The following is a 22293-nucleotide window of genomic DNA, read 5'->3' on the forward strand; positions in this document are numbered from 1 at the left end:
GCCCCTAATTGTTTCATCCTAGGTTTATTGCGTGACTTGCGTTCGCATTTTTCGCTTGAAAAGAAGTTTTTAAAAAAATATTTCACTTACCGTTAAAATAATGGTCAAATGGTATTAAATTAATACATTATACATAATAAAATAAGAAAAATAAACTAAACAGTATCGGGCCGTGCCAAATCCCTGTTCCCATGCCGGGCTGCCGGCCAGCGCCGCCCTCCCTGGGCCTATTCCTGGCTTAGCCTAGGCCCAAGAGACGGGCTTTTAGCCCATCTCTAGTTTCGATAATTTCTAAGCAATAATAGAATAAAAGAGCACGAAACCCGCCAAACCAAACTGCCACGAACACTCATCCCGATACACCCTTTCATGCTTGGCTCTCTTCATCTTCAGCCCAGTTTCCAGATCAGACTTATTCAATTCAAGTACCCTCTCGTTGAAACTCTCAATCAAGAGATTGCATTGTATAATTATTTAATTTAAATGTTCTCTTAGCACGAACGAGATCATCAGGATTACAGTTGGTTTGTGGCTAGATTAGACAAGGCCATCCATTGACTTCTCGTTCTTGCATTATGCCCCACGTCGTGCACTCTTGAAAATTTTCTTCCTTCCTCAGCGAGTTCATCTTCTTTTTATTCAACTTTTGGATAAAGGATTAGAAGAAGAAGATCATCATAAAAATTGAGTTAGAACTTGTTTCACTGAGTTTACTTGATGGGTTCATACATTTTCTCTGTGATCTGCGTTCTGCATTCATTGTTTGCAATAACATGCGGATCCTTAATAATGTTCTATCTTAAAGAAACGTATGTGTTTGGTTTGGGTGTTGAGACGGCCAGAAGGCTTTCAGGATCAACCCCTCATGATGAATTGTTGCTCCAGATTTCCAATTCTTTTGCGGGATTGCTTCTATTCTTTGTTGGATTTTTGCTTCTAATGGTGGCGTCTGTGAAGGACATGGAGTTCCAGTGCTTTTTCGCTAAAGGGTGTATGTTATTACATGTATCAATGGCTGTTTGGAGGATTGCTTTTGAGAGAAAGCTTGAAGATTTGGCTTGGGATTGGCCAAGGCAGGTGATTGGGGACTTTTTACTGGCACTTTCTTGGGTCTTTTTTTTGGTGAAAACTTGGAGAGACAAGTATGATTGATTTCAACTAATCCAAGGTACTGAGTTTTTGGTTATGGCTCCGTCCAATCCAGTTTTCTGGTCTCATTTTTAATGTATCAATTGTGGTCTTTTGAGGCTTTACTAAACCATCTGAGATTGGTATTTTGTTGCACTTCGGGAAATGTGTTATTGCTTGCTTGCATTTAGTTGAGAGGATTTTGAATGTTGAAAGAAGTCAGGTAGCTAAGCTTCCTGGTAAAAGTGCATACTGTTGTAAAGAACTGAAATGCCCCATTGTTGGGTAGTTGCATTGAAAACCTCCATTGAAGATATATATGGAAAACCTTAATGTGTCTGTTCATAATATCTCTAAAATGACTCTTAAGATGAATTTTGGAAGATGAGAGTACAAGCCAATAATATTGATGAGTTGATCTATTGTTGATAATTGAGTAACTAGATGGGATCCATCGTCAAAAGAGGCTTGCAAATTGTAATAGAAAGGAAAGAAATGAACATTTAGATTTAGATTTATACAATTATATATCTATTTGATAAGGGATCTTGATGTAACATGCGATTGCATTTTATTAACAAAAAATGATGAGATTTAGATAGATTTATGAGTGTAGTGGAATAAGTGATCCAATAATAAGAAGAAGAATGCAGGTTGAACTGAAACTTATGTCTTAAATTTAAATGCTGAAATGGTTGCTGCAATTACTAAAAATCAACCAGCCTCCAGCCTAACAGTACCTATAGAGTTGATGCCAAATCTACATGGAAGAATAATGAGAAATGGGAAAAATGAAAAAGGTGGTTGGCTGCGCTTGAAACAAAGATGATTCTGCAAGTTGTAAAGTGAAGAGCTTGCTTTACTAACACAACAAGTAAACTGTTCATTTACTCTACAAACAATTTCATCCAATTTCAAGTATATAAATAAATATATATATATAAAATATATATCATTATGTAATATGATGATTTTATATTTTAAAAAAAATTACTACCTAGTCATTAGATAAAATATATCAATTATATACTATTTATATATTTAAAATAGTGGCTCCCAAGTAATTTCCTGTTTCTGTTCCTGTTACAGCATTTACATTACAAAAGGTGTAAAGCCCACTACATATATTATTATTACCCATCTGTCACTCTTGTCTGTACAAATACCTGGATTTGCTAGGGCAATCTATTAACAACTTCAACCATCACTCTTCTCTAAATAACATCAACTTCCATCTCACCTCACCTCACCTCATCTCATAAAATCGGAAATAATAACCGCATAAAATTCATTTAAAAAAGAAAAAGACAAAAAAAGACCCAAAATCCAAAACCCATGAACCTTTTTACAAGGCGAAGAGAGATCAACATCAAAGGCAAGTTTTTGTCAACGGCAGACCACATGGAACAGCAGCAAGAACAAGAAGCAACCACACCCACTTCTTCAGCATCATACAGATTGTTTATAAAAATTATGAGCAAAAGGAGAACATGGGTATGTCTCTTTGTTCTAGTCTATGCAATCCTTTTATCTTCTTCATGGAATTTTCTTAAATCCATACTCTCTTGGTACAAACTTCAAGTTGAACCGTCTTCTGCTTCTTCTGGGTGGCCTGCCTTGTATGCATCAGTGCTTCTCGGGGCAGTTTTTGGGTTGATTTCAATGGCTGCAGCTCTGGCTGTGGCTGTGCCTGCCACTCTGGTCATATGGATCACTGTGGTGGTTCTTCTTGCTTTCTTTGGGAAATCCAAGAGCTGCTTAGTGATTGAAGGTAGGAAAATCACAAGAGAAATTGTGGGTTTTGTGTTCAAAATTGTATTGAAGGAAGGCAATCTCGTGGCGGCTGTTTGTGCTGTTTTGGGATATTTTGTCCTTGTTAGAAGGAATTGTGGTGATGGTGTGGTTGAGTGAAGGAATTTGTGGATTTTTTGTCTGTTGATTTTGAGATTATGTTAATGGGTTTCTGGAAATTTTGTTGTTAGATTAAGTTTTGGTAAAGTTAACCCCACTCTACATTTTAAGAGATTAATGCTGTTAATCATGGATTAGAGTTATAAAACATAATTATGTTAATTTTTAAATTTTTGCAGCATTTTGCCTTTCCCGATACTCTGTCATGATCAAAGCCAAGTTCCTCCTTGACTTTGAGAGAAGGCTAATAGATTAGTCATGTTCTGAAGTAAAGTAGATGATTCCACCGAATAGTAAAAAGGCCCATGGGTTTTGCTTAATAATAATATAGGCTTTTCTTTGGACACTTGAAACAAAACTATGTTAGGCTCAAAGCCCAACCCATATTCAGTTGTTCCCTTTTGAATTCATTTATCATATAAACAATATTTTACTTTTAAGGGTATTTCGTTACAAGATTTAAAGATTATTTTGGTAATTTATCTTTTATAGTAATAAAAAATTATGATAATTTTTTATTACTAATATTGGCATGGGAGGTAATATAAGTAGCAATCTGATTACCACCTTATTATTTATTAATTTTTTGATGTAAAAATAAATTTATTTTTAATTAATATAACAAATAATATAAAAAATATTTAAAAATAATTATATTCAAATACATTTAAGTAAAATAATTTACTAGTATTTTTTTATTACCTTTAACCAAATACAATAATTATTTATACTTACTTAATTTTATCAAACATAATAATTATTTATACTCAGTAATTTTCAAAATAATTTATTTTTACGGTAATCTTTCTATTTTAACAATAAAACATTATCCAAATCAAATACCCTCTTAGAGTAATATTATGTATATTTATTATATATACATAAATATATATATGTTTATGTATGTTAACCTATTATTAAATATTATTTTATTATTAATTATTTTATGTATTGTAATTCAAGTTCGTGGTTTATTGATAAAATAATGTCATTTTTCCAAATAATATTCAAAATTTTTATTCGAACCGAATCGAGCCATGAATTCGAACTGATTTAAGTTATAAATTCAAATCAAATCGAACTATAAATTTGAATTACTTATTTGAAACCCAAATTCAAGCTGAATTGAGCTAAACACTCTTGACTCAAGTTCAGTTTAAATTAAAAAACAAACCAAATCTTCTAGCTCAAATTCAGTTTGAATTTGAATCGAACTAAATTGAGCCAAATTGATTTTTAAGACCAAGCCAGCTTGAATCATATCCAAGCCTAAAAGGAAGACTATGAATGACATGAAGGTAATAAAAAGGCAAAAAGACTAATCTCACCAAAGGTTTGGTGAAAACTTAAAATCTCGTACGATGACTTTAAAAAACTTAAATATCTACCATTCTATTAAAATTTACTGTTACAATTAAGAGTAAAAATATTTTTAGTTAAAAATATTTTTAAAAAACAAAAAATTTATCATATTTCTTCTCTTAATTTAAAATTTTAATAATTTATCTCCACCTAAAGTTTAAAAAATACCCATTTTCCTTTTAAGGTTTCTTCTCCTTCCCTTCGACAAACTTCACTGTCTTTGACACATTCTCTCTCTCTCTTTAGTTATCTTTATCCGTCTCAGATAAAAATAAAAAATCGTTTTTTATAAATCAATCACATTAAATAAATCAAATCTCATATCTGATGATCAATTCTATATCTACTAAATTAAATAACATAAGAGTATTATCTTGGAATTGAAATTATATAAAATTCACAACATTTAGAAAAATGACAGCAAGTTACATACCGACAATTTCAATTTGTTATTTTTATAAAACTGCATTCCAAATTTAAGCATGCTATTGCTTACCCTACTGCAAAACTTAAAAATGAATCCACGTGTCCCAATTCCGGTGAAAAAGATGAAAGACATACTCTAACTTTTGTTGGCTCTCTAATGAGCCGACCAAAATCATCAATGCGCTTACACTCACCCTCAATATAATTTGTGTTAGGTGCTTCGTTGCAGTCTACAGAGCCTCTCTCACTCACAGTCTGCCCATCAAAATCGTATTTCTTAACATGTATGATGTGTTCTTCAGGATCTATGTACTGTATTTGTATTAATTTAAAATAATAAAAGATTTTTCAATGGGTAATTTACACGTGTCACAATTATAGCGTGACATCAAATGGTCATTATTAATTAATTTATCATCATAACTATATGATAAGTGCCTCTTTGTTGGTAAGATATGAAATATGACAATTTCTTTCAAGTAAGATGGTGACGTAGCAACCCTCAAATCATAATTCGGGTGGGGCTCCTTGAGGGAATATGAATTATTGTTGCTTTCTTTTCTGCTGCTTCTTGGGAAAATTCATTGTTTTTGTATCAAGAAATCAACACCCCTTACATTTATTTCCCCAATTTTATAATTATACCATACGTTAGTCCAACATTATGTTCAAATAATGTATCATCTTCATTCTATGATAATCCAAGCATGCCATTATTTCTATAGTCCTCAAATTTCCCCCCTTTTTTACCCTACACAAACATTAATTAGTTATTAAAACAAGGCCAAAAGACTTATTCTCATTCAAGTATTAATGTATTCTTAAAATTTAAGAATTTAAACACCTATCTATAAACTATTAAAATTAATAAAATCTTTTTGTTCTAAGGGTAAAATCATTTAACCCGTGATATTAAAAAATAAAATTTTATTTTACTTTACTCTTAAATCTTAAAAACTAATGATTTTTTTTCAGATTTAAGTTTTAAAAAGTTATGTTTTTCTTTCCAAAGTTTCAAATTTTCAATGACAAATTTTTGAAGAAAGCTACATTCGCTAGAAATTTGTGACTGAAAAACTGAAATCCTAAGAAAAAAAATATAACTTTTCTAAACTTAAACATAAAGAAAATTATTAATTTTTAAGGTTTAGAAAAAAAATAAAATAAAATTTTATTTTTTTAATATTATTAATTAAATAACAATTTTATTTATAAAATTAACAGAATTTATTAATTTTAATAATTTATAAGTGATTATTTCAATTTTTAAAATTTCGTCAATGAGAGATTAAAAATACACTAGACCTTGGTTGGAAGTAGGTCTTTTGGCCTTAAAACAAACATTACATATATTATTAATGTTAAAAGTGCCCCCACAATGAGCCTAATTGGGTGTGACGTTTGATATTATGCTACCCAATATGGTCTCAGAATCATGATGAATAATTGTTACATGAGTCCATGAAAAAATTCATTATCACAGAGATGCTAACAATAACATGGGTATGAACAGAAAGCAATAAAGTGATTGCCCAAAAAGTGACAAAGTTTAAAGCAAAACATTATACAAAGAATATGGCGGGCTCATAATAATTCTGGCTCATATTATAATCCTCAGCTAATCCTAGAAATCTTTTGGCCCTCTCTCATAATAAATATTCATTAGCCCATAGATTCAACATCGGAGCTTTAAAAAAAAATTGCATTAACTGAGAATCCAAACAGTGCATGCATATTATGACTCTGTCTGTGGTCAGAGAGTTTTCCATGATGAAACGTTATTTTTTTTTATAGTTGATTTGGTAGGAAGAGAAAGCGAGAGGTGATAGGAGAAGAAGCAAAACCAAACATATTTCTTAGGTACACTTGGGGCCAAGTTGTTGGACAAGACTTGCTCAGCACAATTTTACAAGTCAAAAAAACTGTAGAGATGAGTTTGAACAGATCTAAATTAGCCATCTGGGTGACACAACATTTCACCCCACACTCTCAATCTTCACCTCCGGGCTTTTGACGGTTTTCTAGGAAGTCATGTCAGGCGTGTTGTTTACTGCTTTCTTTATTTCCTTTCTCTTATAAGGTCATCCTCCCCTCTCTCCTTCAATGCCAAATTACTCAATTTAACAATTTCAAGTCTCCTCATTTCTTTCACTGGCTTTATAATTTTCAGCCCATTGCGGAAATTTCTGGGCTTTAGTGTTTTATTGAGGTACCCCTTAAAGAGAGGGATCTGGCCATCCTAAAATTTTGATTTTGGTAAAAGGAGAAGTTTTTGCTCACATCTGGGTGTAAGGTGCCCATAGCCTTTTCTGGGCATCCATGGTTTCTGGAGTTTGTTGAAACAGAGCCAAAAGGGTGTTCAAGACTTCTTTTTGTTTGCGAAATTCTGTTTCTGTTTTATTTATCTATAGATAGTAAGAATAATGACAGGAAATGGGTTGCTTATCCCAATTCTTGGATTTGCATCGTGTGTGGTTTTCATCTACATGTCTTTCGGTGACTTGGGCGTTAGTTTTGAGAAAGAACCGGAGCTGGGTTTTGTGACAAGAAATGGTAGTCAGTTTATGGTAGATGGTAAAGTGTTATACGTTAATGGATGGAACTCTTATTGGTTAATGGACCATGCTGTACATGATTATAGCAGACCTAGGGTCGGCGCCATGCTTGAAGCTAGTGCAAAGATGGGTTTAACTGTTTGTAGAACATGGGCCTTCAATGATGGATCCTACAATGCCCTTCAGATTTCCCCTGGTCGATTTGATGAAAAAGTCTTCAAGGTATCACAACTTCCTAATAGTTTATGCGTTTTCATTTCTCTTTTGGTCTCAGGTAATCTAATGTTTTATATTATTATTAGATTATTTATTAATCCGGGATAGATTTGGATTTTGTTTGTTTAAATGAAATCAACTTGTATTACGGGATCTTACTCCTGTTAAAATTCTGATTTTTGGTAATAACTGGAATGACTTAAAATTTAAGGGTTATGTAGATTGGTTTAAAAGAAAAATGTGTCGGTGGAGTTCGGACAAACAGTAAACCTACGGAGCTTAAGAGCTTTATGCCTGGGTTGTGTAAGAGAAGATGTAGACAAAAAATGTTTAAAGGACATTTTGAACATGGAAACTTAAATTCAGGTTGTATCTTGTGTTGGTGCCAAACTGCATTTGGTGTGTGTCCATGTTTATAAGATGTCTCTGGCTCAAGTTGAGTCTGAAGTGAAAGATAGAATATAGAGGATAAAGAAAATTTTGATTGTTTCAAAGCCTTCAGAAACTTAGTACAGTCTAATTGAAGAGCTTTAGGATATATTATGCCTTTCATTTTGTGCTTGCAATAATTTTTTGTTGATACAACAAATTGGGTTAAGTGTTTTTTTCTGTTTTGGTTCAATTTACTTCATTTTCCTTATATTGTCAGTCCTTTTGTGAGTTGAGAATTTTCAAAATTTGTATTGTAAAATGAGTTTACCATAAAGACCACATGCCTAATTGGGGACAACCATTTGGCAGACATCAATTAAGAGTTCACTCACTTTGTTGGAATCTCAATGCTTTTTCTAGATTGTTCTTCTCATGCCAATTGTTTAGAAGGCCATTCATTCTTCAAGTTGTCCACACTACATGTGATAGTTTAATACCCAATTCTCCAATCTTGATCATGCTTTTTTTTGGCATATTGTTCCTTGTTTTAACAACTCTTGTTGTGCAGGCACTGGATCATGTCATTGCTGAAGCAAGAAAATGTGGAGTTAGGCTCCTTCTCAGCTTAGTTAATAACTTGCAAGCCTATGGTGGAAAGACTCAATATGTCAAGTGGGCATGGCAAGAAGGAATTGGTTTGAGCTCCTCTAATGATTCCTTCTTCTTTGACCCATCCATCCGCATCTATTTCAGGCATTACATCAAGGTACCTATCTAGTTTTCTTGATTTATCTCTTCTCCATGACTAGATAATGGAAACCTTATGAATGCATCTTGCCACTTATATATCAAGGCAAACCTAGAATTTTTAGTATACACCAAAGCAATTATGAGAATTGGTCCTTGTCGTGATATGAAAAAAAGCTATAGTTGTTGGACACATGTTAATCAATTGTGAGTTTGTTAGTACATGGTTTAGACTTGGTGCAATTGTATGGAGAGCCTGTTTGTATTAGTTTATTTATTTCATGAAATTAAAACCATGCTCCTAAGTATTGGTTGGCAATAAACATTGGATTGTGGGTTCAAATTGTTAGTATCTAGGGGATGCAACACATGTTATAATTCTAAAAAATGTAGGGAGATATTTTATTGATGTATATAAAAGGGAAGAGAATTTGTATGCAAGGGAGGATATATATATTGTTTTGGGGTTTTTTGGACAACTTTTGGTTGAAAGAGGAGTCTTCAGCTCCCCAAATTTTTAGAATTATCCATATGAGGATATATGAAATGCAGTGGAAGGTTACTCTATTTTGGGTGTTATTCTGTTTTCCCTCTTGGAAATCAATTTCGTTTGTGTGTGTTGGTTGTATGAGTTAGTTGAGAGTGATTTGAGGTAATTTGAATTAGTTCATAACAAATTAGTATCAGAGCAATTACAATTTCTGAAAGGATCAATTCACTGAAAAATGAGATTGGAGAGTCGATATTTGTCTGGTGATACGCGGATGCAAAAGCTTAAGCTAAGTGGGAGGAGTGAATTTGCCATCGTCCAAAGAAACAGTCCAAATCGAATCATCACCACAAATTCAAGTCGTTGGCAATTTTGATAATTGTTAGGATAGATCAAATGGTGGCATTGGTCATGAGTGATGACAAGCTAAAAAATAGAGAAGTTGATTTGAGTTTTGTCCGAAACGATTCACACGGTGGATGCGCGGAATCTTGTGATTCTGGCAAGATTGAAGCCAAATTTTAAATTCTTAATGCATTTGTGGTGACAAAACTGGCTAAATCTTGCACAACAATAGATGCAAAGGAGCTATCAAAATCAGATGTGATTGACTTAGAGATACTGGGTTGGGAGAGGCAATTCTGCTGATGGAGGTGAGTGGATCTAATCCAAAAGTTGTTGGGGTGGTGACGGAATTTGAGGGAGAATGAAATCAAGGCTTATTTGGGTTTAACAATAAAAAATGTTTTGGGCATTGTTCCAATCTACAATGATTTGCAGTGTCAAACCACTAGGGATGATGGTAACATTCTTTGTCTCAATGTCATGTGTATCATCAATAAACCCATGACAGCAACTAGTGCCTATGGTCTTGATAAGAAGATTACAAGTGTCAACAAGAAGAATTTCCTTGTCTTCAATTTTGGTGGTTGTACTTTTGATGTCTCTCTTTCAACCATTGAAGGGGGCATATTTGAGGTGAAGGCCACTGTTGGGGATACTCATCTTGGTGGTGAAGATTTTGAGAACCAAATGTTGATTACAGCCACCAGTGGCAACTAGGCTTATGACAAAATTGGTGTGATTTTTTCAAATTGGGTAGGAAGAAATATAAAGATAAAGGAAAAAAATGTAGGGGTTTGGTTTCAGAGGCTTCAAATCATTGTCTCCTACTGTTCAATGTCTTGAAGAGAAAGTGCGAGTGACTGATTCAATGAGTGAGGCTTGTTTTGAGCTTGGTGAAAGGCATTTGGAGAGAGAGAGAGAGAGCATCGGTGATGTGTTTGTGATTTGTTGAAGATGAAGGAGCGAAAGGAGTTGGCCAACATAGTCGAGATGTGGCATGCACATGATGAGTTGCTTAAAATATATTTTCTAGATTCTAGGTTTTTTTAATATATTTTTATTTGATCTAAAAAATAAAATTTAAAAGGACCTTCCAATTTTCCCACCTTGAGGACAAGGTGGATCTGTTTGTAAATGTGTACGAAGTCTGATTCTATCTGTTTCAGTTATGAATACAAGTCAATATCTGCATTTTTCTGTCCAGCCAAGTATGTGATTTCTGCTTGCAGAATGATTAGAATATTATTGTATTTGTAATCTGATAATGTCATAAGATTTACTTGGCACTATCTATTTTCTTTTTGGTCCAGACTGTGCTGACGAGGAAGAACAGCATAACAGGAATTGAATATCGGAATGATCCAACCATCTTTGGATGGGAGTTGATTAATGAACCCCGATGCATGTCTGATCCTTCTGGCGACACTCTTCAAGTAAGTTATAACTGTTTTTTTTTCCTTTGTATAGTCAACCATAGAAGATTTAAGACATCTTAATTTGATCAAACATTTGTATAATTCTGAAATTTTCCTATGACTTGTACGAAGCCTGACAACGTATTGACTTCTGTTATCATATAACAAGACCTATCTTTTGCCTTGGTAAATTTCAGTGTAATGACAATGTATGCTGGAACAACTAGTGTTTCTTAGGTTGTATATTTTTATTGAATCTATGCAGCAAACTTTCATTGGCTCTACTGAGTGACTTCTCTTAGTATAGTCTTCTGATTTCTCAAGAACTTGAAGCTTTTATTTGTTTGAACTTTAATAAGCCTCTTTTAATACCCACTTGAGCTTTGTGTTCTAATTTCTTGTATCACTGCCAAAGTTTTCATGAGAGAGTGATGAGTCTGTGCTTTAAACATTCATTGATGTCTGAGCACGCACTAATTGTAGCATAGAAATGCAGGACTGGATAGATGAAATGTCAGCATACGTGAAATCAATTGACAAAAGACATCTAGTTACTGTTGGCCTTGAAGGATTCTATGGTCCGAAAAGCCCCAAGCGGTTAGCTGTAAACCCAGAAGTGTGGGCAGCAGAGCTTGGATCTGATTTTATCCGCAACTCTGAGAAGGAAAATATTGATTTTGCCTCTGTTCACATATACGCCGATCATTGGTTAGTATTTTTCTCTTCTAGGTGATTTTGTATAAAATTGCTTGAACTATTAAATTCGGAAACCAGACATTAGAATCTGATGGTCAAACAACTAATTATTCTTGTCATACTACAAGCATTTTGGTATTGTATATTTTCTGTTTGACACTGCTGGGAAAAAATGGTTCAGTTGCATTGGGGTCTTTTAGATTAGCTTCAAGGCAGCTTTAGAGACCCTTTATCATTAAGTTCATCCATTTTTTGACAGGTTTCATGATCATAAATTTGAAGACAATATGAAATTTGTCTACAAGTGGATGAAGTCTCACATTGAAGATGGTGACAAAGTACTGAATAAGCCTGTCTTGTTCACCGAATTTGGATTGTCCAACCTGAACAAGGACTATGAACCATCACAGAGAGACATTCTTTACAAAATGATTTTTGATGTCATCTACAAATCTGCAAAGAGAAACAAGTCTGGAGCGGGCACTTTTATCTGGCAATTTTTTGTTGAGGAATGGAAGAGTATAATGATGATTTTGGATTTGTTCCATGGGAAAAACCATCCCTTTACAAACTAGTAACACAACAGTCGTGCAGATTGGCCAGAGTCCATGGACCAACACAACTCAATGCTGCAAACTTAAGAGCGCTGTGTTCACAAAAACAGTGAGTGTTAAATACCCTGTATGAGAAAACATCGTCCTTTGAAGAGAGGGTTGAGGGCTAGGAGTCTATGTACTATACTCTTCAATTACATACACATTGTTCAGTTCAGATGAGTGATTAAGATTTGGGTTATGCTGAAGAAGAATGATATAAATTATAAAATTATTTTGAGGTTGTGAGAACTGAGGAGATACAAGTACGGGCTGAAGCCCCAAATAAAGATCGATAGAAAAACAATGGAATGATTTCAGGAGACTCAGCTTGAAACTGAAATGAAACACCGCATTTACAACAATAAATAAATTAAAACTACTGATTCATTATCTATTTCAATCCACCCTTAATCAATCTTGGGGAAGTTCTAATCTCGCTCTTCACTTCACATCTCGTCTTCGTTCCGGTCGAATCCGTAATCCCCGCCGTTCTATCAAAATCTTTTATCAGCTTCCTCCTGTAACATCCCTTCTCTTTCTCTACAACTTTGTGCACTTCTTCTTCTTCCTCTTTATCACTCAAATCCAAGAATCTCCTCTTTTTTACAGCCACGGGAGCTGGAGGAGGTGAAACTGAGGCGCCCCGTTTCTTGTTATTAGTACCTGAGTCGTTTGAGCTATATTTGGTTTGTGATTTTGCCATCTGTTCGCGCTCCTTGCCGAGTTTAGTGACGGAGCCCTCGATCCGACCTTGAAGGCGGAGGCGTTTGAAGTTGAGACCACCCATGGACCAATGGGCATCGTTGGCCCATGAGAGAAGCGGGTCCATGACGGGAACCGGTGGATCTACCTGTTCCGGATTGAGCTTAGTGTTGGCGTAGATGCGAGGCCGTGGGAGGCTACTGCCATAGAACTTACCAGGCCCCAAAGGTACTACCATAGCTGATTTGGATAGATTTTCAATTGTTTTGGCTTCAATTAATAATTTTAACAAGCAGATAAAAGAGATAAGTGTTGTGGAAAATAGAACTGGAGGTGATTCTGGAGTGGTTGTTTGGCGGTCTTATATAGAAGGAAAGAATTGCAGGAATATTTGGCGGTAAAATTGGCGCCATTGATTTCAGAAGGTCTGGTTTTAAGTTGGATATAGAATGACTAAATTATGTATGGATTATGATAGACTTTGATCAAAATGTCCAATTCAATCTTAGACATTGTTGTGGGTTGTGTAGGGGTCGGGTCACACCTAGGTGCTAATTGGTGGGATAAGCTGGCTCACTAACATGTTTAGGCTCTTAATACGATCTAAGTCTTTTTGGATTATGCTTTCGCAGATTTTTAGCGAACTATTTTATATGTTTTTGTGAACTAGTCTAAAATATTATATATTTTTATATTTTTTAAATATGTTATTTTTTTAACGGGTCATGACAAATTGGCTCCAATACGACGCTCAATTTTATGGATCATACCCTCATAAAATGTACCAAAAACAGGGGGTTTATGTTTAATCTTATGATAACATTATGATTGGGCTTTAATATCTACGGTCATAACAAATTTTCTATTATTTTGTAAATAGACATTCATTCAATTGGAGTTTGTATATCACAGTCCCTCTCTTTTTAATTTATTGCAATAATTGGTATGTTTTGGACAATTTTTCCTACTATTTTATACTTGTACACATGGTTTTAAGAAATCGAATCAAACTGATCAGTCGAACCTGTTCAATTGGGACTTGAACAACTTGGTAAATCGAACCACTTTGACCTATTATTGGACCAATGATTTTGTGTTAGTTCATGGGTTGAAGAGTAGATACAAATTGATGTTCGATAAAATTGGTTAGGGTTTCAAATTTTGGAGCAAATCAATGCTAATTTGCCTTGTTTAGATTTAGGTCAAGATGGTCAAATAATATATTGTATCATTTTTATAAATAAAATAATACAATATTAATAAAATAAAAATTCTAATTGTTACATAATTATCTTATAAAATATCATAAATATCACTAAAAATTAAAAAAAATTTAGATACATTTTTATGACATCATCATTTCTCTATTAATTTGTATTGTTAATATATATAATATTATGTAATATATTTATCATATTATATTAATTTAATATATCTTATAATAGATATTATTTTTTTATCTGGATTGTATTATATAATATGATACGTATCGTATATTATAAAATTTTATAACAAATATGATTTAGGTTAAAAGATTGTGAATGTGTTTTGTTCATAGTTTTATGTCAAGAAAATGTAAATGAATTAGTGTTAGAAATTTTGATGCTAATTCATTACATATTTTGTGTTAATCTAAACTCGAAAGCTTGGGGTAACGTTAATAAGCCTAACCCAATCTGTGCAAGTGGAGCTGCAGGCTGATAGTGAGCAATTCGCATACGCCTCTTACTTCCATTAAATTCGAATTCAGCCTTCAGCCTTTCGCGCACACAGTCTCCCTATCACAAAGAATCGGAGGTATAATGATATTTCGGTTGTCGATCAATATTTCCGATTTATTTTTTTATCAGTCTTAACCTTTTAGTTTTCATGCTCTATCTTAATTTTTTGTTTGTCTGTTTGTGTGTATGTTTGAAATCGTCTCCCTAGAATTTCATGGATCTTGAACTGGAGCAAACTTTGATCTCCAAGGAACTAAACCAAAACGAGGTAACTTTGATCATTTTTATTTTCTCATTTTTTCTTTCAATAATATTACCATTTAGTTCTTGTGTTTAATTTTGTTGGGTCGAGTCGAGAGTAATTTGAATTATGAAGTGATCGATGAAGTTTAAACTAATGTGGTCGATTTTGATGATCGTGCAAGTCAACCGATTGTTATTTTTTTTCTTATGAGTTTGATCAAGCTTTGTTAGTTTGTTTTTTGTGCACTGTACTAGTTATGCACGCGAATTGACAGTTGTTTGTTTTCTGTGTTGTGATTGCTTGCTGAGATGAAGATTGTTCTTTAAGAAAAAGTATGAAAATTGTACTGAACAATAGTGTGGTAATAAAGTTTTCTCAAAAAGTCTGTTCCGTTGTTTTGAAGTTCATTATTGGAACTCTTTATTGGATAAAGACGTGAATGCATAATACATTTTTCAATTCCGTCATTTACCTATTTGTTGAGGCAAAAATTAATTCGGTAATTGGTACTTATTATAAGGTTATAATATAAAACTGGCCAGCTTTGATTATTTGTTGTTACCTTTGCTTTATATAACCATTTGTATTTTATTATCAAATGATTATAACTTTTACAAATATGGTCGTGTAAGCTTCTAGCTTTGTGTTAGTCTCACTTTTAGCATAATACACTGGGATTGTGCTTTCATTTTAATGTTTGTATGTGTTTCTGATTGATGAGAAAGCAATCTATTTGTTAGGTTGATATATGTGATGTGGAATTCGGAAGAGATGAAGATTTACTTGAAGTTTTGATAGGTAATGGGAAGGTTGAGATCGATAGCAAGGGAAAAACAAAAATATGTTCTGATGAGAAATGGCAATACCAAGATAAGGTATGTGGCTATATTTTTTTTGCTCAATGTCAACCATTGTTTGATTTGGTACTTTGTTCTTTCTCCAGGATGCATCAACCAGTGATCCTGGGAAGACTTCGACTTCTGGACCAATAAATTCAAACAATCTAAATAGTTTTAATTCTGAGCAGTCATGTAATGATAATGATAATGACTTTGATGGAGATGGTGATGACATTTCCAATTATGATGACAATGATGATTTCTTATATGAAGATGAAGATGATTATACAACCCTACAATCCCAACTTGATAATGTCAATCTTCCTCCTGGAGTAGAGGCTGCACTTCCTTGGTTGAAAAACCTTGCTCCATCTGAACGTATAAAATCGTCTGCCACTACTCTTTCATCTGTTCCAGACCTTTCGGAGAGCAAGAGGAATTCAACTATTCTTGACTCGACTGAAAGCAAAATGAAGACAACTATTTCTGATCTTGATGAAAACAAAAGCAAGCTGGCTTCTTCTAGCAGTTCAACAGACCCAGAAGTGGTAAGTTCTAACGAGAAGGAAGAAAGTGGACATATGCCAAAATTACATTTTAAGCAATTTGACACGGTGGTTGATTTTTCCGACCATCACTACAGCCGCATGGGCTTTTTGGGGGTTCAGCAGGTGAGCTAAATTTAAAGATAAATTGGCATCTCTTTCTTTCTCTTTGTTTGTTTAATATATGTATTGAATGGCATCTGCTCTCTCTCTCTTGATAGCCACCAAAAAATTGGGCAAAGAAAATCCAGGATGAATGGAAAATTCTGGAGGAGAACTTACCTGGTGAGTTTATATATGCTTGTTTATGCAATATTGTGATGTCTAGCCATCTTTTGTTGGTCAATGTAATCTGAATTGGCTTATGTTAGTTGAGGGCATAATGAAAGATAATACTTTTTCGCCAAATAATCTTTCTTATTGATGTTATGCATGTTAATGCGCAAGTAGAATTGTATTGACTATCTTCTTCTTTTGGAGTAAAGAAAAAGGGAACTTTTCTTCATACAATAGCTTGGTTGATTCATTTTTCTCCTTGTTTTGCTTTGACAGATACAATTTTCGTTAGAGTTTATGAATCAAGGATGGAACTTTTGAGGGCTGTCATGGTAGGACCTTCTGGTACACCATATCATGATGGCCTTTTTGTCTTTGATTGTCTTTTCCCCCCTAGTTATCCAAATGAACCACCAGTATGTATCTTCTGTTATTGTCATTTTCAACAGACATTTCTTAGTGTACAAAGTAAATGTGAGTTCTTTTTTTCCAGATGGTTTATTACCATTCAGGTGGCCATCGATTGAATCCTAATCTATATGCATGTGGAAATGTTTGCCTTAGTCTTTTGGGTACCTGGACTGGTAAATCAACCGAGATGTGGAGTAAAGAATACTCAACCATGCTACAGGTTCTGGTCTCCATACAAGCTCTGATTCTGAATGCACAGCCATTTTTTAATGAACCCGGGTATGAAAAATCATATGTTGGAGCAGAGGGCGAAAGGAGGTCCAGAACTTACAATGAGGAAGCATTTATTTTATCCTTGAAGACAATGTTGTGCACACTAAGAAAGCCACCGCAGGTAGGATGTCAGCTGGGATTTGTGTCATAAATTTACTCTGTTTACCTTTCTTGGAGGATTTATCTGTCAAGTTCTTTTGAGTACATTCTTTATGGTTTTGATTAGGATCTGTTCAGGTAGATTTAATTGTGGTGGCATTATTTTTACTAGGTTTGCATTTATTGTTTGTCAACTGTAATATAAAGTTTAAATGATTCAAGTATTGCAGAAAGACTGTGCACCTGCATTTGCATGGTTGTGGACATTATCTATTCCCATTAATTGTTTGTGCCATACACATACAAATCTTTTTAGGTGGCATAGATGAATTTCATAATTATTTGTTGTTGAATTGTTTAAACCAATGGAGTGATATTTGATTATTCAATTGTGCTGAAATGTGGTGGTGTATGTGTATGTATGAATTTGCAGTTATTGAATGAGACCTGTCTGATTTGATTTATCTGGAGTTTGAATACTGCGATCTAACCTATTGGGTTTTTGGGCAGCACTTTGAGGATTTGGTTACTCATCATTTTCGTAATCATGCGCATGATATTCTGGTAGCTTGTAAAGCATATATGGAAGGAGCTATCGTAGGAACTGTGGTGGTCAAAGATGGAGTCATAGAAGGTGGTAAAGTTGAGAAGGGTAGCTCAAGCCTCTTTAAAACCAAAGTAGGTCATATGATGAATACTCTTATTACTAACTTCACCGAAATCAGATGCACAAATTGTGAACAGTTTCGGACTTCAGTCGATAGACCACAATAGATAAGCTGACAGCATACTGGGCAGTTGATCTAAAGATATATTGGGTCGCAAGGGGATGCGATTTAGTTGACATTAAGCCTATGCATTTCAGGTACATTTAAGTTGATGCAATTTTGACAAAATTGGTTGAAGATGTGGAACTTTCACCCTAGTATATATTACATTATCTTTCGCAGCTTTTTATTTCGATGATGAAGATATTGTATGATAGAATGACTCAGGATTGATGAGTTTTCTACTGGACCAGTTGCTTGTTTAAAAGTATAGTAATATGAATATTCATATGGGTTTCTTGCAGAAATTATGAAATGTTATTTATCTTCGTAATTTAGTGCTTTCAACTTGATGTATGGCTGTTTCTGTTGATATACATGCGTGTTTCTGAAGCAGGGGATGAGGGGATTTTGGTCCCTCAGTAGAACCATTTTAAGATGATTTAGATCTGTAAATACTATCGGTTGATATTAGTTCAAGTAGTTGTAGTGTACCATGTAGTTGATGTACATTTTGTACTGCTGGAACTGTCACTGTGTTGAAGAGAATGATTTATATTACAGTGGATTGATCTAACTGACGAATTTCATGGCCTATAAGGGGCTCACTGTCTCGTATTTATTTTCTTTGAAACTATAGAGCAATATTATGTATACATAAATTTGTATATATATTTAAATATTTAAATAATATATCATTATATAATTATATGTTATTTTAATATTAATTTAAAATCAAAGAATCATATAAGGATACATTATCCGTGTATTCAAAATTGTCGCATATAATTTTATTGTTTTATGAAAGTTCACAAGGAAAATTGGTGAAAGAATTGTCTGTTATACAAGTTGAAACAATAATAAAGTGTCATTGTATAATTAATAAAGAGTAATATTATGTGTATTTATTTTAAGTACACAAATAAATATATATTTTTGTGTGTTATCACATAAATATAAAATGTCATTTTATCTTTAATTCGAAATCATATAATCATATGATGGTATTTATTAGTTGTGTTTATTTTATATACCTTAAATAAGTATGTATAGTTTTATTTATTAATAAAATGTATATATATATATATATATATATATATATATATAAAATTGAGTTATTTTAAATTAAAAATAAATTAATATTTAATCATATAATAATAAATTATTTGTGTATGTCAGATATATAAACTAACACATAATTGCTATTGTATAATAATAATCGACACAAACAAGAGGAATTCTAGTTATTATGACGAGCAAACACACCGTCACATACATCAATACATACGGGAACATAACACGTAGCTGCGTATTCATACCGAGGGAGAGTCAGTAGAGTTTTTATGGCGACACGTTGATACAAACATGCACACACTTACTGCTTAACTTAATATTTTACACACCGTTACTGCAGGAAGCATAGGTTAATTAATTAGTAGCTTAGCTGAAACTTGTCGAAGGACTTGAGAAATCCAAGGGCGGCTTCCCTAGCTTTGTCTGGTGGAGGTGTTGCTGGTGCCACTGGCTCAAATTCAACTCTCCATTCAGCTTTACACATCTCCTTTTCCTTTCCTTCCACTGGAGTGAAGGAGAAAGTTACCCTATATGGATCGTACATACTCTTCAACTCCCCTTCTACTACACGATATGTCACTGATCTTCCAATCTCCACCTTCTCTATTTTCTGGGTTGATTCTTTCACGTAGCTCTGCACAGCTGCAAATATTATCACAAGTTTGCATGCCATGTTTAAATGAAAAATTAATACATCGAGAGAGAAAGAGAGAGGGGCAGAAATACCAGGGCCAAGCTTGAAAAGCCTGAGGCTTCCGGGGCTGCCATCTCCTTGTATATATTCAGCATGAGCAAGCATGTCAGGGTTGATTTTGCTTATGATTTGATTATCTCTAAACATCTCCCATGCTGTTTCAGCGGGTAGATTCAGCACTACATCTCCTTTCATGTTCTTCATCGCTCTCAATCTATGCCTTGTTCTTTGACGACGGTGAGACTTTAAATAAGGACGAAGAGAGGATATGGTAGGGCCAAGTAGCGATTGCCACGGTTAATATTAATATGACGACATCGCTCCTGAGGTTTCAGAGGCTCACCCCGGCATCCTGAGGTTTGGAACACATACAGAGTCATCCCTGAAAATCTATAACTCAAATATGGGAGAGTTTGATAACAATAGTATTATATGCACCTAAATGAGTATTCAGATGATGTGTCATAATATATTTCAGATAATTTTAAGTTAAGAATAATACTCATTCTCAAAAATGTTTATCAATTTTAATTTAAAACAGGTTGACGAGGACCATTATATTCATCAGTTATCAACTTATTTACTTGCCCAATCCTACATTTCAAGTTTTCAACAAGTTATATATCCAATCAACAGTATTAATTTTCAACACTCTGTGATGTTTATACACAGACAGAACAAATTCTTGTGGATGTTTTTGTAGATTTCCTAAATATTCAAGATGACCGGAATTGCACAAAATCTGATGAGGTGATGCGAACCAGCAGTGTTGCTATAATTAATAATTAAAAAATCAAAAATGGAAAAATCCAAAGGTACTACAGTGTCGATCATTGGATACCACCTCCAAAAGCATAAATTTATTACCACCTTGGGTGAACACCATTTTCCTCCACAAAGTAGTGCGCCAATTTTCTTAAAAAAGGTAGATCCCACTATCCAAGCTTTCTAAGACAAACTTCACTTTTTGTACCAATACCACACAACATTATATATTTAATATATTTTGAATGAGTAATAATATATATATTATATATATAATATAGATATATAGATAATGTATCATTGTATGATTGATTGTTATTTTATTTTTAATTTAAAATCATTTATTCACATCATGACACATCATCTGTGTATTCAAATTACGTATCAAAAGTTATTTCATATAAACAGTTTAATATGCAACAAATGGGAATGCAGAATCAACAGTACAGCTTGTTCTGGACAAATAGCACATGTTTCAGTCCAATAATACAAATCTACAAAATAACATTTGAATTTTCAACCAAGCAAATTCACATGTGATTAATGGATTTGGTTTCATTTTACCAGATAAGCAATACCTGGCAATCTTTACCACTGAATTTGAACTAGTATCTTCTTTTATCTATGAAGTTATACCATGAACTTGGACCGGAGACTGATTAAGGAGTGCAATAATGGTAGGCAAAAGAAATATAAATAAATAACACAAAAATGTTGGCAATGAAAATTGAACTTGGCAAAGAAACAGCAGGATTTATTTCTATTATCACACACCAGAATGTGAACTGAAGTCAAACTAGGTATCGCCAGAATCATGTAGCTCTGCACTCAGCCTGTGATGGAGCAGCCTATCAACTCTCTGACTTCGAGTTTGGCACTGTACCAAACAAACAATCCGTTTCGTATATAATTAAATACAAAGATGATATATTATCATATGATTGAGTGTTATTTTACTCTTAATTCAAAATCACCAAATTACATAATGACACATCATCTGTGAACCCAATTGTGTACTCAAAAGTGTGTATAAGTATTTTTATTGATGAAAATAAGTGCTAATTAGCCAATAGGTAGCTTACATACCCAACAACATATCCGTGTCGGTCCTTGATTCTTTCATCCTAGATCAAAATGTAGAAGATGACCATAGTCATTAGAATAGAGCATTGAATATCAATGAGTGAGACATGTAAAACATTTGATGATATAGCAAGCATGATGTTCAATAAGTGAGAGATGTAAATGACAAACAGACTAACATCATATAGCTCTTTCATAAAATAGGCATTGCATTCAAACATTTCACTTTTATTTCCTAAAATGATTTCACCAGATACCAACCTTGTCATCTCCTTCACATGTTTTAGAAGTCTCAAGATCCATTTCAGCAAAGAATGCCTCCAAGATAAAAGCTACAACCTGAGATTAAAATAGGAGACAAAAATGAGAATAGTTCTTTTATAATAGCCTGATTCCTTCTCTCTTACTTTGTATTTTATAATCTTTGTAGTTCCCTATTAAGAAAAGGTTTTAGTTTTGGTTTTAAGAGTTCCCAAAATGGCTCAATGCTTGCTCTATTTACTGAATACATAGAAATGTTCAGTTGCTATGAGGGTGGCAA

The 22293-nt window shown here is 33.7% G+C and overlaps 6 protein-coding genes across 6 annotated transcripts; 4 read left to right on the forward strand and 2 right to left on the reverse strand.

Annotated features, from left to right (window-relative positions):
* The first annotated feature begins 344 nt into the window (after positions 1-344).
* LOC123196861 lies at positions 345-1478 on the forward strand. The gene has a single exon (XM_044611003.1). The coding sequence runs from the start codon at positions 718-720 to the stop codon at positions 1150-1152; it is 435 nt and encodes a 144-aa protein (XP_044466938.1). The 5' UTR covers positions 345-717; the 3' UTR covers positions 1153-1478.
* A 736-nt stretch (positions 1479-2214) lies between these two features.
* LOC123195917 lies at positions 2215-3209 on the forward strand. Its single transcript, XM_044609779.1, has one exon. It carries the CDS (start codon positions 2464-2466, stop codon positions 3037-3039), a length of 576 nt encoding a protein of 191 aa, XP_044465714.1. The 5' UTR covers positions 2215-2463; the 3' UTR covers positions 3040-3209.
* A 3401-nt stretch (positions 3210-6610) lies between these two features.
* On the forward strand, positions 6611-12508 carry LOC123196368 (mannan endo-1,4-beta-mannosidase 2-like). Its single transcript, XM_044610369.1, is given in 6 exon segments — positions 6611-7604; positions 8539-8736; positions 10863-10985; positions 11464-11675; positions 11923-12167; positions 12170-12508. Coding segments are annotated over 6 exon segments (1293 nt in total). The 5' UTR covers positions 6611-7250; the 3' UTR covers positions 12331-12508.
* On the reverse strand, positions 12472-13530 carry LOC123196369. Its single transcript, XM_044610370.1, has one exon. The coding sequence runs from the start codon at positions 13197-13199 to the stop codon at positions 12651-12653; it is 549 nt and encodes a 182-aa protein (XP_044466305.1). The 5' UTR covers positions 13200-13530; the 3' UTR covers positions 12472-12650.
* A 990-nt stretch (positions 13531-14520) lies between these two features.
* Positions 14521-18470, forward strand: LOC123196367 (putative ubiquitin-conjugating enzyme E2 38). The gene is made up of 8 exons (XM_044610368.1): positions 14521-14758; positions 14891-14950; positions 15667-15801; positions 15870-16436; positions 16532-16595; positions 16863-17002; positions 17080-17391; positions 17880-18470. Exons 2-8 carry the CDS (start codon positions 14897-14899, stop codon positions 18141-18143), a joined length of 1536 nt encoding a protein of 511 aa, XP_044466303.1. The 5' UTR covers positions 14521-14758; positions 14891-14896; the 3' UTR covers positions 18144-18470.
* Positions 18471-19357: 887 nt separating this feature from the next.
* LOC123196371 lies at positions 19358-20138 on the reverse strand. Its single transcript, XM_044610372.1, has 2 exons — positions 19937-20138; positions 19358-19852 (listed from the first exon to the last, which is right to left on the reverse strand). Exons 1-2 carry the CDS (start codon positions 20106-20108, stop codon positions 19569-19571), a joined length of 456 nt encoding a protein of 151 aa, XP_044466307.1. The 5' UTR covers positions 20109-20138; the 3' UTR covers positions 19358-19568.
* Between the last annotated feature and the right edge of the window lie 2155 nt (positions 20139-22293).

Source organism: Mangifera indica, chromosome 14 (genome assembly GCF_011075055.1).
Source record: "Mangifera indica cultivar Alphonso chromosome 14, CATAS_Mindica_2.1, whole genome shotgun sequence".
Classification (NCBI taxonomy): Eukaryota; Viridiplantae; Streptophyta; class Magnoliopsida; order Sapindales; family Anacardiaceae; genus Mangifera; species Mangifera indica.

What these genes read in the sequence shown, in the direction of transcription:
- LOC123196861 (XM_044611003.1), top strand. Translation starts at nt 718, where the DNA reads ATGGGTTCATACATTTTCTCTGTGATCTGCGTTCTGCATTCATTGTTT.
- LOC123195917 (XM_044609779.1), top strand. Translation starts at nt 2,464, where the DNA reads ATGAACCTTTTTACAAGGCGAAGAGAGATCAACATCAAAGGCAAGTTT.
- LOC123196369 (XM_044610370.1), bottom strand. Translation starts at nt 13,199, where the DNA reads ATGGTAGTACCTTTGGGGCCTGGTAAGTTCTATGGCAGTAGCCTCCCA.
- LOC123196367 (XM_044610368.1), top strand. Translation starts at nt 14,897, where the DNA reads ATGGATCTTGAACTGGAGCAAACTTTGATCTCCAAGGAACTAAACCAA. An exon ending in AATGGCAATACCAAGATAAG is followed by an intron (nt 15,802 to 15,869) that starts GTATGTGGCTAT and finishes TTCTTTCTCCAG; the next exon opens with GATGCATCAACCAGTGATCC. An exon ending in GTTATCCAAATGAACCACCA is followed by an intron (nt 17,003 to 17,079) that starts GTATGTATCTTC and finishes CTTTTTTTCCAG; the next exon opens with ATGGTTTATTACCATTCAGG.
- LOC123196371 (XM_044610372.1), bottom strand. Translation starts at nt 20,108, where the DNA reads ATGAAGAACATGAAAGGAGATGTAGTGCTGAATCTACCCGCTGAAACA. An exon ending in GCTTTTCAAGCTTGGCCCTG is followed by an intron (nt 19,853 to 19,936) that starts GTATTTCTGCCC and finishes TAATATTTGCAG; the next exon opens with CTGTGCAGAGCTACGTGAAA.